Source organism: Rhinolophus ferrumequinum, chromosome 8 (genome assembly GCF_004115265.2).
Source record: "Rhinolophus ferrumequinum isolate MPI-CBG mRhiFer1 chromosome 8, mRhiFer1_v1.p, whole genome shotgun sequence".
Classification (NCBI taxonomy): Eukaryota; Metazoa; Chordata; class Mammalia; order Chiroptera; family Rhinolophidae; genus Rhinolophus; species Rhinolophus ferrumequinum.
In genome coordinates, this window is record NC_046291.1 from 78,177,501 (window position 1) to 78,195,056 (window position 17,556).

General features: G+C 32.7%; 1 protein-coding gene across 1 annotated transcript in view; it reads left to right on the top strand.

Annotated features, from left to right (window-relative positions):
* The window catches only part of LRP1B (LDL receptor related protein 1B), a 1,793,989-nt gene that overhangs the window by 1,283,450 nt on the left and 492,983 nt on the right, over positions 1–17,556 (top strand). Inside the window, exons 34-35 of the mRNA XM_033112843.1 lie at positions 1–72; positions 2,007–2,138. The exon at positions 1–72 is cut by the window's left edge and continues 54 nt beyond it. Coding sequence (XP_032968734.1) covers positions 1–72; positions 2,007–2,138 — 204 coding nt within the window. The remainder of the gene's footprint in view (positions 73–2,006; positions 2,139–17,556) is intronic.

The following is a 17,556-nucleotide window of genomic DNA, read 5'->3' on the forward strand; positions in this document are numbered from 1 at the left end:
CATCTGAAACTACAAGGACTTGTGTATGTACCATGGGATATTATCTCCAAAAGAACCGCATGTCCTGTCAAGGTATCAAGTTTTGAAAAATCTTAGTTCTGATGCATTTACTTCATCCATGCTCATATTAGGCAACCAAAGTCAGTTGAAAATTAGAAAGAAAAATCATATTGCTTGTTATTAGGCTAATGGTATATTATTTAGTATCATATATGTATGATTTTTAATGTTTTAATGTAAAATATTTAAGTATCACTGTTCTTGTAAAACTTTCTAAGAATTTAGTTAATTTCATGAACTACAATTTATCAAACCTTTAACAAAATCCAGTAGAAGCTACCTTCAACATGAAAACAGGTAAAAAGCAATAGTTGATTGGCTACAACTACAATCTAATTTGAATTTAGTTTATTTGAAAATTAAAAAAAAAAAGTATGTTTACTTTGTTTCAACTAGTTAAGAGAAAGGTACCAGAGAAACTCTGAGTTCTCAGATTTGTTTAACTGAGGGAGAAGAGCGCTGCAGAGGACTGGGAACTTAACCAATCTAGCTTCCTATTTCTTCTTTCATGGACTCTATTTCTATTATTCCCCAAAAGCTCTGGTTGTAGAATGACCTTTTTGTCCAGTAATCATAAGTTAAATCTATTGAAAAAGTTTCAATCTTATATAAGAAATATGTATGTTTATAGTATATTTTATTTTAAAACAAATATTTCTATGGCACTTATGTGCCAGGCATTGCTCTAAGTACCTTAAACCCATTAATTCAAATAACCTTGAGAAGTAGGTCTCTTTATATCTTCTTTTAGAAGTTAGAAAGTTTATTTAAGAAGAGAAACACTGGCAGAGGAGTCAACGGGGGTAGAGTCTAGAGCAGACAGCTGCCAGAAGAAGGTCTCTTATTATCCTCATTTTAGAGATGAGGAAACTGAAGCACAGAGAAGGTAACCAGCTTGCCCGGTTAGAAAACGATGAAGACATAGCTAAACCAAGGCATGCTGGTTTTCACAAGAACACATGTCTCTCTCTCTCTCTCTCTCTCTCTCTCTCTCTCTCTCTCTCTCTCTCTCTCTCTCTCTCTCTGTGTGTATATATATATATATATACACACATATACACACATATATATACATATATATATACATATATGTATGTATGTATGTATGTATGTATGTATGTATGTATGTATATATAAACTTTCTAACCTGGTAGAAAATTCATAAACATCAGCATTCAAACTTTAGGACATACTTTTGAGGCTGGAAAAGCAAGATCTTAGCAAAAAAATAAGCCTTAGTATATTTTTAGTATTCAAAAGGGTTTAAGAAATCTACCTGTATTCGAAAAGTAGCAGTGATATAGTTAGTTATCTAAAATTGAAATAGATTTTCATACCTAAGCAGATGCCTGGGCTTTAGAGAGGGGGTGGATTTGTTTGTGAAAACTGTTACGCTTCCAAGTATTACCTACCTCAGTGTTTACTTTAGTAAAGTTCCCAGACCGGTAGCATCGTCACTGTTTTTGAGAAATTCAAATTATCAGGCCTCTAGGATGGGGTCCAATAATCTCTGTTTAACAAATCCTCCAGGAGCTTCTGATGCATGTTCAAGTTTGAGAATACTTAATCTACCTACCCTGTAACTTATCAGAAATGTAGTGTGCCACAAAAAAACAGTGGGGGGTGGGAGGGCTAAGAATTATTTTTATGAAAGAAATTTAGATTGTTAAAAATAATGCTAATGAATGATTCTAATGTTAAGTATTTGTTTTGTACTATTTTATTGTTTCAAGAGTTTTGTCGTTTTTTTTATATTAGTTTCAGGTGTACAAAATAACACGATTAGACATTTATACACCTCACAAAGTGATAACCCCGACAAGTCTACTACCCATCTGACACTGTACATAGCTATGAACAATACCACTGATTATATTCTCTATGCTGTACTTTACATCCCATGAGTATATATTGAACTTTTTGTTTTTTGTTTGTTTTTGATTTAGGTATAGAGTCATTTCTTATGTACTCTGTTCATGAAGGAATCAGGGGAATCCCTCTGGAACCAAGTGACAAAATGGATGCTTTGATGCCTATATCAGGAACTTCATTTGCTGTAGGAATAGATTTCCATGCAGGTAAATAGCTTTTTACTTCTAATTTACGTATAATGTTTTCACTTGATTTATTAAACATGATGGAATTGTAACCTTTCCATCTGTACTTGATAATTAAGATGAGGAAAAAGAAAGCAAATTAGAGATACATTTTTAAGCCTAACACAAATTGTTGTAAATAACTTTTGCCGGGAAAAAAAAAAAATCCCATAAAGTTTTCCTAAAGTTTAGCACTTGAATTGCAAGTGCATTAAAATACCATGATTAGCTTTCGGCTGTTTCATTTTTATTTCTCACTCTCTCTTTTTCCCCCCAGATAATACTTTTACTTTATCCAATGAAATACAAAGATATATAAGCTATTTTGATGTGTTACATACTTAAAACATAATCAGGATATGCTTATCTTATATTTTAGTACATGTAGTAGCAAATGAAATCCAAATAATGGAAACAATTATAAATGCTAAGCCATTTAACATTACTTTTTAATACAGTATGTGTCATTTTGGAGTCATATTTTACCTTACCTGCTTGTTTTAGCAAACAAGTAAAAGAAAGCAGGACACCAACATTTTTCTATGCCTAATAAAAATGTATAATTGGGTATTGATGGTAGACACTTTCAAAATTTACTGAAGTAAACAAGTTTTTTGTGCTAATTGCTAAATTCAGACATCATATAAGTATTCAGTCTGCCTCTCTCTCAGTATTTGGATTTATTATTCTACAAATGAGGGTTTAAACTTATAAAACACATTTCTCCACCTCTCATCCAAATAAATCATAATCATCCTGAGTTAAGGTTTTAGTGTTGAAGAAGTACATGCATGTTACCGTTATTTTGTGTGTGTGTGTGTATTTATAAGGAATTTATTTTATCTACTGTTAAAACCAATAATTCTATGATTTATAATCTTTAAAAAATCCTAAGCATCTGCTTGTGGGCTTCTAGTAGTAAGCTTATATTTCTCCCCAGCTCCAATACATTTTATTTCATCATGTCTTAATTAAATTCTTGGATACAAATTAATGAATTACTAGGGATCTTCACAAAGAGTCCAAAGGTGACTTTTCTTAAGTAAATTATTTTGTACCAAATGTTTGGAAACACACAGAAACAAATTTCCTACATTTTTTAAAGGGGCTTTCCCCAAAAGAAATACAGACAAATGTATTTTATTGAGGAATATGTTAATTTTGCCAAAATCACATTTTGATGTTTTTGATTAAACAAGGCTGTTCAATCAAACTTTATTATTCATGGAATGCTCATTAACCTACCATGTGTAATCTACCTTGGCTCTTATTTACATGCATCTTATTCTTTATAATTTTGTTATGTAGTATTTGGTAAGTACAAAACTAAGAAAATTTGAATTTCTTGAAAAGATTTGTGTATATATGTGTATATTTTTACTAAGTACACATAATCCCTTGTTTTAGCTGGCATCACATATTTGATTCTTGAATGACTCCATAATAATTTTTTTAAGTATTTGGTAAATTTCCACAAGGTCCAAATATTAAAATAAACATTTGGTCTTCATGTCTTGATTAGACCATTAGTGAATCTCTTGTTCCTTGAAGGTAAACTGATCAGTTGTATGTGTTGAATCCACTTTTTGAGATATTATATTGGCTCTGAAAGGTTAAGTTTCATATAATGTGCTGCAATCGAGGATTTTTTTTAATTTACAAAAAAATAGACTTCTCCGTTTTTCAATTTTCCATAATTATTAATATCATAATAAACTTATTTCACAGTAGTTTTGAAATAATCATGTGTTAATGAAATTCTTGGATACAAATTAATGAATTACTAGGGATCTTCACAAAGGGTCCAAAGGTGACTTTTCTTAAATTATTTTGTACCAAATGTTTGGAATCACATAGAAACAAACTTTCTACATTTTTTTTAAAGGGGCTTACTTAAGAAAGCCCCTTTAAAAAAAATGTAGAAAGTTTGTTTCTACATTGTTGGGGTAATTGGTTAATAACATTATAGAAGTTTCAGGTTTATAGTTCTATAATACATCATGTGTATACTGCATTGTGTGCTCACCACCCAAAGTCTGGTCTCCTTCCATCACCATATATTTGACCCCCTTTACCATCTTCATCCTCCTCCATCTCCCCTCCCTTCTGGTAACCATCTTACTGTTGTCTGTGTCAATGAGTTTGTTTCTTTTGTTATTTTGTTACTTTCTGTTTTATATCCCATATATGAGTGAAATTATATGGTTCTTATCCTTTTCCATCTGACTTATTTCATTTAGCATGATGCTATAAAGATCCATCCATATTGTCTCAAATGGTAATATTTTATCATTTTTTATGGCTGTGTAATATTCCACTATATATATATATGTACCACTTCTTTATCCAATTATCCATTGAAGGACACTTAGGTTGATTCCATGTCTTGGCCACCTGAATAATGTTGTAATGAACATTGGAGTACATATATCTTTACAGATAAATGTTTACAGACTTTTTGGGTATATACCCAGAAGAGGGATTGCTGGGTCATATGGTAATTCTATTATTAATTTTTTGAGGAACCTCCATATTGTTTTTTATAGAAGCTGCACCAATTTACATTGTATGAGGTTTCCTTTCTCTCCACAACCTCTCCAACACTTGTTACTTTTTTTCTTACTGATGATAGTAGCCATTATGACAGGAGTGAGGTGGTATCTCCTTGTGGGTTTGATTTGCATTTCCCTAATAGCTGTTAAGGTTTTGCATCTTTTCATATATCTTTTGGCCATCTTTATGTTTTTGGAGAAAGTGTTCAGATCCTCTACCCATTTTTAAATTAGGTATGTTTTTTGTCGTTGTTGAGTTGTATGAGTTCTTTATATTTTTTGGATATTAGCCCTTTATTGGAGGTATCATTTGCAAATATGTTCCCCCATTTGGTTGGTTGCCTTTTTGGTTTGTTGATGGTTTCTTTTGTTGGCAGAAGCTTTTTATTTTGATATAGTCCCATTCATTTATTTTTACTTTTATTTCCCTTGACTGTGGGGTGAAATTCACAAAATCCCCTCTGAGACCAAAGTTCATAAGTTTAGTTCCTAAGTTTGCTTCTATGTATTTTATAGTTTCAGGTCTTATATTCAATTATTTAACCCATTTTAAGTTTTGTGTGTGTGTGTGTGTGTGTGTGTGTGTGTGTGTGTGCTGTCAGAGCAAGCAGGCAAAAGAAAGAAAGAAAAGACATTCAAATTGGGAATAAAGAAGTTCCCTATTTGCAGACGAAATGATTCTATGCTAGGCAAACTCTAAAGACTCCCCCAAAATACTATTAGAAACAGCAAATACAGTAAAGCGGCAGGATACAAAATCATTGTGCAAAACTCTGTTGTGTTCCTATATGCTAACAATGAAATATCTGAAAAAGAAATGAAGTAAACAATCTCATTATCAATTCCTAAAAGGGATAAAATACCTAAGAATAAACTTAACAAAAGAAGTGGAGGACCTATACACTGAAAAGTACAAGACATTGTCCAAAGAAATTGAATAAGACACAAAGAAATGGAATGATATTTTGTGTTCATGGATTGGAACAATTAACATAGTTAAATTGACCATATTATCTAAAGTAATATACAGATTTAGTGAAATCCCCATCAAAATCCCAATGGCATTTTTCAAAGAAATAGACAAAAAGTCGTAAAATTTGTATAGAACCACAAAAAACCCTAAATAGCCAAAGCAATACTGGTAAAAAAGAGCAAAACAAGTGGTGTCACATTCCCTGACTTCAAATTATACTCCAACACTAAATAATAAAACTACTATGGTATTGGCAGAAAAATAGATGGACAGTCCAATGGAACAGAATTGATAGCCCAGAAATAAACCCACACATATATGGGAAACTAATTTTCAACAAAGTAGCCAAAAACATACAATGAGAAAGGAAAACCTCCTCAATCAATGGTGTCAAAGTAGCTTTTCCTCAGAAGAATTACCAGTTACTATTTATAACTTTGTATTCTTCATATTATGCCTGCCATATTACTAAATTACATTCCTAGAGAGAAATTACTTTTTAGAAAAATCTAGTTTTTGTATTAAATGTAAAGGATGTAGCCATATGGAGTAGTCATATAAAATTAAAATGTCCAAGAATTTATTAAAATCTGTATTGTTAATCAGAAACAAAATTGCAAACATTGTTTTTAAATCAAAGAGTGTTAGAGATGGAAGGGCCAATAAAACATAATATAGTGTGGAGAGGCCATGTTTTGCAACAGAAAACTTGGATTCTAATACCAGTTTAATCACTTAATTAGCTCTGTGATCTGGGGGAGTCCACTTAGTTTTTCTAAGGCTCAGTTTTCTCACTTTTAGGGGTCTAGGAATATTTAGATCCATGTATACAAATTTTTGGCACAGTGTCTAATATATATGGTGTGCAGAAAATACTAACATTATCTAATAATGGAAAATAATAAATAGTATAAATTAGGATAGATGACATATTTATAAAAATGCCTTGGGAGCTATATTAAACTCATAATCAGTAAAGATTTTGTTTTCTGTTCTTTTGATTGACACTATATTTTCTACTCAGTTATCTGTGTAGGATAGAAGTTGTTTCTTAACTTCTTGGGGACCGAAAGAGAGTAGGTTAATAATTTGCCCTAGTGAAGTGAACCTAATAATGATAATGAATAGTCTGTAGAGCATATACTTAATATTAAATAACATCACCAGCTATTTGAAGTGATTAAATGTAAACCTAGGAGGCTAGCAGACAGTGCTCAGCCAATAAATGAGCTACACACCAATGATGATGGTGGTGGTGGTATCAAGAGCGCTCAACAACTTTTCCACATATCTTTTGTGCTTCCATCTACTTTATAGTGTGATCCTTTGTTAATTGTGCCTCATGAAAATATATTAGAATCAGAATAAGTATCAGCAACTTGATTTACGCATATATTATGTGAGTGCATAGACAATATACAAGCTCTGTGACTTTGTAGAGTGAAGTAGCTTTGGGGAGGAAGCAAGGAAAATAACTGGATTACTCCTGAGAGAGTTATAGAAAACAAGTGTTGACGTGTAAACCTCATTTTATTGTTAACCAAGGCTTTTGTGTTTTATCAGATTATAGGTTCTTCCTCTATTAGTTCTCTTTGCAGACATTTTAGTTCCTCTTCTTTAATTAATTTCATTCACTTCATTATCTCATTAATGACATAATCCCTACGTTAGGATCAATCAAAAATAAAGGTGATGAAATGAGAGGCACAGTTGCCCCTAATTCTACTCATGATAAGGAAATGGCGTGGAGGATCACTTATTAAGTATGTCTGTCATAATTTATGTAATATTAACTCATTACCACAATTTACAGGGATAAACATATTGTTCAAACTTGTACATTTCACGAGGGTTAACAGATCTGAACTTTGCTGGGGTTTGGTCATAATGAATCAAAATTTTCTGTACTAAAAGGATTTCTTACACCAGATGGAGCAATTCTGGATACTTTCCATACAACAAAAGAAGACCCTGTGGCTAGATTGAAAATGTTCAAAGCATTCATATCACTTCACTGGAAAAGTCCCATTGCAATGGAAAAAGATATTAAACTTCAGAAATCTTTTCCTGATGGGTGATAGTCCTGAGGAATGGTTATTGTATTTGACGCTTTAAAAGATATATTTTAGTTAGGAGAAAAGACTTCAAAGCAAAGCCCGCTGCTCCATTTAGTAATGTGACCTTCAGTAAGTAATGCGTTATTCAGTTCCCCACCCGTCTTGGGGGTATTTATGACATTTTTTAAAAATAATAATTACATAATAAAAATTCCTTGAACAGGTAACTTTCTACTGAAAGAATAATTACCTGAAATTTTCAAGTTTATATTATGTTTCATCTTTTTTGTCTTTTGTTTAAATTTGAGCTATCCAACTCAATGTTAACAAATGATTACTATCTGTTAGCTGTGGAATATCACAGCTAAGTTGCTCTGCAGGGTAAAGGTAACAAGGAATGGTTTCTGAGGTAATGGAGGAATGAATCACCTGTAGAGATTTTTTTTTTTTAGATTGCATCAAAGGATCATTATTCAAATGTCATTTCTCAGCACTCACTGTGGGGAATATTATAATGCCCTTTTGCACCATCATGTAGTGATCTGGTTATTAAGACAATACAAACATTGAATGAACATGTTAAAGGACATAAAGCTGTTAAAATCTATAGAATATGTATCACCAAGGGTAAACCCTAATGTCAACTATAGATCCTAATCTAAAGCTATGGAGGTGTCGATATAAGTTCATCACTTGTAACAAATGCACCACTTTGGTGTGAGTTGTGGATAGTGCAGGAGACTATATGTGTAGGAGAGGAAAGGGTATATGGGAGCTCTCTGCTCAATTTTGTCCTGAATCTAAAACTGCTGCGTGTATATATATATATATATATATATATATATATATATATACACACACACATATGCGTATATATACATATATACGTATATATGTATATAAGTGTGTATATACATATATATAAATAATACACACGAACAAACACACACACACAAACACACACACACACACACTGGGTTGTCAAAACAATGTATACATATTTTAAGAAAGGAAAATTTTGTATTACAATTGTAATACTCAATATATACCGATAACAAAAGATGAATACAAGTCACGTTTGACTTCTACAATTACAAGAGGTCCTCAAAGTTGTTACCATCAGCATCCAGACACTTCTGATTACGGCGAACTACTGCTTGAGCAATGACCAAAGTGTCCACTTGTGTACATTTTTTTGGCACCCCTGGTATGTGTGTGCACGCGCGTGTGTGTGCGTGTGTGTGTATGATAGAAATGTGTGTGTATATATATATATGTATATATATATATGTATAATAGTGAAGGAGACTGAGTAACAAATTATCATTGCCCTATTGATGCAGTTGAATGTTAGCTATTCACATGACTCTGTTTTTAGTAGTCCCACAACATTTACATTTATCTTTGAATGTTAGAACTAAGAGGAACATATGATAGCATCTAGTAGCATTCCTTCATGTTACAGATAAGGAAACTGGAACCCAGAGAGATCAAGGAGCTGTGTAGTAATGGAATATCCTACTTCTAATTCTTTACATTATGCCATCTTGCATTTATATGCACTGAAACAAAATTTTATTTAGATCCTTGTTGGCCTCATTTCATGAAACCACATTGCACTTCTGCAAATTTGTGCTGGTAGAAGATCACATTTTATTTTGATTTATATACTTAATCATGTAACCTTAAAACTAGTTTAATAATTGAAGCAGGTAACACTCAAGTGATTCTCTTGTTCCTAAACCTGGAGATTTAGAAAACAGCTATTTACTAAAATTTTCTAGTAATCACTTTATTGTCAACCAATGCCACAGAAGAATTACAGAAATAATTTTATATCAGTAGCAGCAATTGCTTAAGAAATATAATACTGTTGCTTAGGGACCCCCTTTTTTTCCTTCTAATTTTATGAAAACCGTCTCCTGGGCTGCAAAATGAGTTTTTAGGGCTCTTCCATTTCCTTTTTTTCTTGTGACAGTGAACTGATACTACTTGTGCTGCCATTTCAAATTTGCTCCAAGACTATATTTTCAAATCATGTGAACAGTGTATATATTTGAAGATAGTCACATCCAGTAAATATTTCAAGATGTAAAGTACTAAACATTACAAGAAAACAACAACTTTCCAACACTACCTGGGAGTCCATTATATCATAAACATATATAGAATAAGGTATTATAGATTAAACACATTATTGGACATATCTCACAAATTTTTGTTGTGATCATTCCTGAACTCAAAGCATAAAAACAAAACAAAACAAACAAACAAAAACCAAACTTCTCTTAAGCATCTGGATTCGTCAATAGATAAATTGAAACCAAAAGCCCCAGAAGTTGTTTCTTCATTTGTTTGTCTTGTTCTTTTATTGTTTTCAATTTTATATACCACATATCAGTGAAATCATATGGTTCTCGTCTTTTTATGTCTGACTTATTTTGCTTAGCATAATAATCTCAAATTCCATTCATGCTGTTGCAAATGGCACTATTTCAACTTTTCTCATAGACACAGACAATAGTTCAGTGGTTACTAGGGGTTAAAGGGGGAGGTTGACAGGTAAGTGTAAAAGGGATCAAATATATGGTGATGGAAGTAGAAGTGACTCTAGGTGGTGAATACACAATGTGATATATACATGATGCATTTCGGAATTGTATACCTGAAACCTATGTAACTTTACTATCAATTGTCAACCCAATAAACTTTAAAAAAAAAACAGTGGGTGCACATTGATGACCCTTTAAGATTAAAGTTTTCCTCAACTTATTTGGGTTATATATTAGGTTCTCTGTTACTGAGAGAATCACTTAAGAAAGTTTCATGAAACTTCTTTCTCAGACAGCACTCATCATGAAAGTGAAATGTTCCAGCACCAGCTCTAGACTAATTCACATGAAACACATCCATTCTGTTTCGGTACCTTCCTTTTTCTATCTCCTGAGTCACTATATGCTGCTCTATTTCTTTTTGGCTGCTCAGGATTCTCTTTAGTAGAGCTGCTTTCACATCTGATGCTCTGATGGATTTCTCTACTCTTTTCCTTATCAAACCTGAGTTACCAACAACCCTAATCTCAAAAAGTATAGTTACACTAATTCACAATAAATTATTAGTAGCTGTTAAGAGATTGACAAGTTATTTTACTAAGTGTGTGCAAGCAAAAGCACAGTAGCTTAACCCAACACCATAAATCCAACTAAGGTGTCATTAGAGATGTGTGAAGAATGTATTTTTATGGATAGGTCAATCTTTCGGGTGTTTCTCAAATTACTGTATACTCTGACTCTTAGATAGTAGATTGGTAGTTGTTTATTCCCTGAAACTCAGCCCTGAATATTCTGACAGGTTAAATGATAATGAAAAGGTCTTCTTTAGCATAGGTACATTGATACTATTAGTATTGTTAAGTGTAACTTTAACATCTAAAAAGTGTTTTCTCTCCATTGTGTGAAAACCAAGAATCTATTAGTCCATGTTTGTTTTTGACACCATTTCATTAAAAAAAAGAACAACAACAAAAAATACTATGATTCAGCTTCTGAGATTGTTGATGATTAGTTTTTAATTAAGTAGCCAATGTTCTAGCTAATAGAGAAAAAGAGAAATTTTGAACTGGTCATAAGCAGTGGATCTTAAATTCCTTTTTATCATTTGGCCTTAATCTTCTCCAGAAGCAGTGAGCAGTAAGTGAATCCTTTTGGGGACTTTAAAAGAAAAAAGAAAAATAAATAATTATTTCTATAAATTCCTTAGTAGTTCTAGAACAAGGAGTTCACTGAAGTAGAAAACCTAAACATAAGACTAATTACCTCTAGGTTTATTAGTACGAGGGAGTTTGGAAAAGGAAGAAATTAATACAATATTATCAAAAAATTGTAATGTTTATTAAGGACTTGCTACATTACAGTGATAAGGTTTGAAAAACTGTATGTATTTGTGTCATTGAATTCATGAAAATAATCTGTTGGGGAAGATAGCATTTTTATTTTAACAATGAAGAAAATGGGTTTTGGGATGAGATATGGATGCCGAGGAGATCTGTTTGCTTTGGGATGCCCAAATTAAATTCAGGATTCAGAACTTGCATTTTTGTTTTTGTTTTTGTTTTGTTTTTTTAATTAAAATTTATTGGAATGACAATGGTTAGTAAAGTTACATAGGTTTCACGTGCACAATTCTGTAACACATCATCTATATATCACATTGTGTGGTCGCCACCCAAGTTTTTCTTCCATCACCAAATGTTTGATCCCATTTACCCTCATCTACCACCACCCTCCCCTCTTTCCCTCTGGTACCACTAAATTCTTGTCTGTGTCTATGAGTTTTTGTTTCTTCATTTGTTTGTCTTGTTCTTTTGTTGTTTTCAGTATTATGTCCTAGTATCAGTGAAATCATATAGTTCTCAACTTTTTCTGTCTGACTTATTTCGAGTGGCATAATAATCTCAAGATCCATCCATGTTGTCGCAAATGGCACTATTTCATCTTTTCTTATGGCAGAATAATATTCCATTTTGTATATATACCACATCTTCTTTATGCAATCATCTATTGAAGGACACTGGTTCTTTCCATGTCTTGGCCACTAAAAATAAAGCTGCAATAAACATCGGAGTGCATACATCTTTATGGATAAATGTTTTCAGAATTTTGGGGTAGATACCCAGGAGAGGGATTGCTGGGTCGTATGGTAATTCTATTGCATTTGGGTGGTTGCCCTTGAGATTGACATTAACCATGAATTGAACAACCAGTAGTGAAGTTATGAACATCAGGTCCCTGATAATTTCATAATGAGAATTGTTATCCTCCTATTGCAGTTATAATTGGGAAAGAAAATTGACAGGTAATATCAAGTCTCAGCATTGGGGGTTACGATGGTATAGGTATAGGATTGCCCATGCTAAATTTAGGTGCAGAAGATTAATGGTACAGTCTCATCTGAGAGGAGAGTGAGCAATGATGATGGTGATCAAAAGGAGGAGGAGAATGAAAAAGAGACAGGAAACATTTTATTCCACTATGTTTGTGTTAGTTATCTATTGACATATAACGGATTACCGAGATTTAGCAGTTTAGAGCAACAAACACTTATTATCTTATAGCTTCTGTGGTTCAACTTAGGAGTTTCATGCGATGTCAGTCAGATATTTGCCAGAGATGTGGTCTCATAAGAAGGCTTAACCAGGGAGACTCCGTTTCCAAGTTCATTCATGTGGCTGTTGACCAGATTCCATTCCTTGTGGGCCGTTTGACAGAGGGTCATAACTTATGACTGACTATTGACCTCAGTTTCTTGTCATGTGAGCATCTCCATAGGATAGTTCACAACATGGCTGCTAGCATCTCTTAGAGCTAGTGAATAACAGAATGAGAGAGGGCACCCAGAATGGAAGCCAGACCCTTGTAACCCAATCTCAGAAGCGATATAGCATCACTTTCGGTACATTCTGTTTATTAGAAGCTAGTAAGTAGGTCCAGCTCATATCAAAAGGGAAAGGATTAGAGAGTTTGAATACCACTTGGTGGGGATCATTGGTGGTCACACTAGAGGCTATTTATGAAAACATTATAGGTGTTTTATCCATATTATCCCCACATATTGTTATCTAAGAGATTCATTTTGATGATTTATTTGGGTTGTTATCAGTGATGCTCCTTTGTGGACAGCTTCTGTATTCCAGTGCAAACCAAGTGAGGAGGAACTATTCTGAAGCACCAGGACCATGATTTTGATCCCATTTTTGCCTCCAACTAATAGTAAGCTGTGGGTACCTGGAGAAATCCTCTGGGACTAATAATAATAATAATAATATAAATCTTAAATAATCTGCCTAAGGCTTTACAGATAAAATTCAGCAAAGTCAGTATATATATATATACATATATATACTATATATAATATATATATGTATATATATATATATATATATATAGTACACAGTATATATATATATATATATATATATATATATATATATATATGTATTCCCCAAATTCTAGTTTCCTTCTTTCCTTAAGGATCCTTTTTTTAGTATTTAAATTTTTTTCAATTACAGTTGACATACAATATTATATTAGTTTCAGGTGTACAACATAGTGATTAAACATATAACTTACAACATGATCACTTCGATAAGTCTAGTACCCGTGTGATGCCATACGTAGTTCTTACCATATTATTGTCTATATTCCTTAGGCTGTACTTTAAATCCCCATGGCTGTTTTTATAACTGGCAGTTTGTATATCTTAATCCCTTTCGCGTTTTCACCCATCACCCCAAACCCCCTCCCAGCTGGCAAAGCCACGTTTTCTTTACACCGCCATGCTAGAGTAAGACAAAAGTGAGGAAGGACTCCAGATTATCCAAGAATGAAAAAAGTGTTCTACAACAACAAAAAATGTTATATAAGGCAAAAGCTCAGAGATACGTCATCATTCAATGTGTGAGGTTCAGAAAGCCAAACTGGGGGCAGGGCAGGGGGGGGCAGTTGGTAAACTTAGTACTAAGTACCTAACTTAGTAGATTTCTGATAGTGTTTGATGACTTTGCAGCCAAGATTGCATGTGTCAATACGTGGAAACATTTTTGGTTGTCAGACGGAAAGGGTGCTACTGGTAACAATTGAGTAGAAGCGAGGGATGCTGCTAAACATGCACAAGACAGTTTCCTACAACAAGGTATTATACCATTTCCCAAATACTAATATACCAAGGTTGAAAAATCTAGACCAGGGCAAAATCTATAATAACATGTGTTTTCAGTGATTTTGAAGTGCATCACTGGTTTATTGTCACTATCCTTGAAAATAGCGGAAACAATGTCTTTGTCATTTACTATTTGTTACCTTGGCCACCTCATTCGTTGGTACCTAGCTTTTAATGTCATGAATTTTCCAAATTTACTTTTTGCAGGCATTCCAGAAAAATCATTCAACAGAAGCCTGCGAATCCTTCCAGCCACCCTTTACAGTTTTTGATCAGTGTCTGGAAAAGTTTTCATGTAATATTACGCTAAATCTTCTACTGACAGCTCTCTGGCACCAAAGCTCTTTAAGTTCTTTCAAGAAATTGATGTCTAGGATTGCCTGGGGGATACAAAAGGGTGTAAACACCAACAGAATTATCATTGTAGTTATTTTCTATTACTGAAGCTGAATGTTGACTAATGTTAACTAGTCTTAGAATAAGTTCTAGTATTGCATCAAGTGTTCCTGTCCAGAATTTTGTCTCCTGGGCGGGAGCTCCAAGTACTTAGCAATAGTTGCCAGTTCTTTATGCCCACCTTGGTACACCAGAGCAATTATACAAATATGCAGGTATTCTTCCAAGGATACCCTGTTCTCCCACATCATTTTCTATAAGTAAAATATTCTGTCATTGAATTCATTCAGAATTATGTTGAAAAACAAAACAAAACTTATTTATTTTGTCTAAAAGTTTTATTAATTAATTAATTTATTTATTTATTACTTACTTAATTTTACTGAGGATTGAATGAGAGGAGCAAGATGTAAATTAAGTAGGAAAAACCTCATATAGAATCAAAAATATTACTTTTTTTGAGGTATAATTTGCAGACAATAGAATTCACATATTTAAAATGTACAAGTCAGTGGTTTTGGGTATATTCACAGAGTTGTGCAATCATCACCATCATAAAATTTTAGCACACTTTCATCACCCTAAAGGGAAACTCCATACCCACTAAAATGTTTTCATATTTCTTCTAATTCCCTAGTGGTAAGGCAACCAATAATCTACTTTCTGTCTCTGTAGATTTGCCTGTTCTGGACTTTTCCTATCAATGGAATCATATGATATGTGGTACTTTATGACTGACTTCTTTCATTTAGCCTAACGTTAACCCATGTTGTAGCATATGTTGGTACTTCATTACTTATTTTTGCCAAATAATGTTAGATTGTATGATACATAACATTTTATTTGTCCATTTGTCAGTTGATGGACATTTAAGTTGTTTCTTCTTTTCTTGACTCTTACAAATCAGGCTTCCAGGAATATTCATGCACATGTTTTGGTGAGGGTATTTGTTTTCATTTCTCTTTGGTATATACCTAGGAATTAAATCAATAGGTCATATGGTAACTCTGTGTTTAACCTTTTGGGTAACTGCCAGACTGTTTTCCAAACTAGGTGAATTATTTTGCCCTTCCACCAGCTGGATATAAAGTGTTCAATTTCTCCACATTCTTCTCAGGACTTGTTATTATCTTTTTTTTTTTTTTTAATTATACTCATTCTAATGGGTATAAAATAGCGTCTTATTGTGGTTTTGATTTACATTTCCTGGACATCTAATAATGTTGAGCATCTTTTCAAGGGCTTACTATCCATTTGTGTGTGTGTGTGTGTGTGTGTGTGTGTGTGTGTATGTGTGTGTGTGTGTATGGAGAAATGTCTATTCCGATTCTTTGCACTTTTTTTAATTGAAGTTTGTTTTGTTTTGATTTTTAATGTTGAACTGCTAGAGTTCTTTATATATTTCTAGATAAAATTTCTTAAAAGGTATGTGTTTTTGCAAAAGTTTTCCCCACACTGTTGTGGGAAACTTTTTTGATACAGTTTAAAATACAAAAGTTTTAAATTTTAATTGTCCAATTTGTCTACTTTTTTCTTTCGTTGCTTGTGCTTTTGGTGCTGTTTCTAAGAAATCAGTGTCTAATTCAAGGACACTATGCTTTATCGTTGTTTCCTTTTGAATGTTGTATTTTAGATTTTCTAGTTAGGTCTATGGTCCATTTTAACTTCATATTTGTGTATGGATGTGGGTATCCAGTTATCCCAGCACTATTTTTTTTTTGTTTGTTTGCTTGTTCATTTGTTTGTTTTTTAAAACTATTTTTTTCACTATTGAATTGTATTGTCAACTGGTTGAAAATCAAATTGACTGTAAATGTGAGGGTTTATTTCTGGATTCTAAATTCTATTCTACTGACCTATATATTTAGCCTTATGAGTACTAACTATTTTGGCTTCTGTAGCTTTGTAATACATTTTGAAATTCAAAGTCTGAATTCTTCAACTTTGTTCTTTTTCAAGAATGTTTTGACTATTTTTGGTCACTTGTCTTGCTGTATAAGTTTAGGATCAGATTGTCAATTTTGGCAAAGAAAACCAGCTGAGATTTCAATAGGGGTTGTCATGTTCTGTAGGAAAAAAATAGAAAATATTGTGATCTTAATAATATTAAATCGTATAGTACATTCACATGTTATATCTATTTACTTGGGTCTTCTTCTATTTCTATCAAGAATAATTTGCAGTTTTTACAGTGTAAGTTGTACATTTCTTTTGTTAAATGTATTCCTTTTTTATGTTAGTAAAATGGAATTTTCTTAATTTTATTTTTGGATTATTCATTATAAGTGTGTAAAAATATAATTACTTTTTTATGTTGATTCTGTATCCTGCAATCTTGATGAACTAATATATTTGTCTGAACAAATTTTTAATGGATTTCTTAGTGTTTTCTATATATAAGATCATACCATCTGCAAATAGAGTGAATTTACTTATTTATTTCTAAACAGGATGCCTTTTACTACTTCTACCTCTTTCTACATCAACTTCTATTATTTCTTCTTTTGCTCTTTCTTTCCTGTTCTTTTATTTGTTTTCCCTTTATTTTCTTCCTTCACTCATTCTTTCTTTTCTTCCTTCTATTTTGCCTAATTTCCCTGGCTACAGCATTTGGTAGATGTTGAATAGTCGTGGCTAGAACAGACATCAATATCCTTTTCTTGATCTTAAGGGGAAAACTTGCAATATTTATATATTAGCTAACT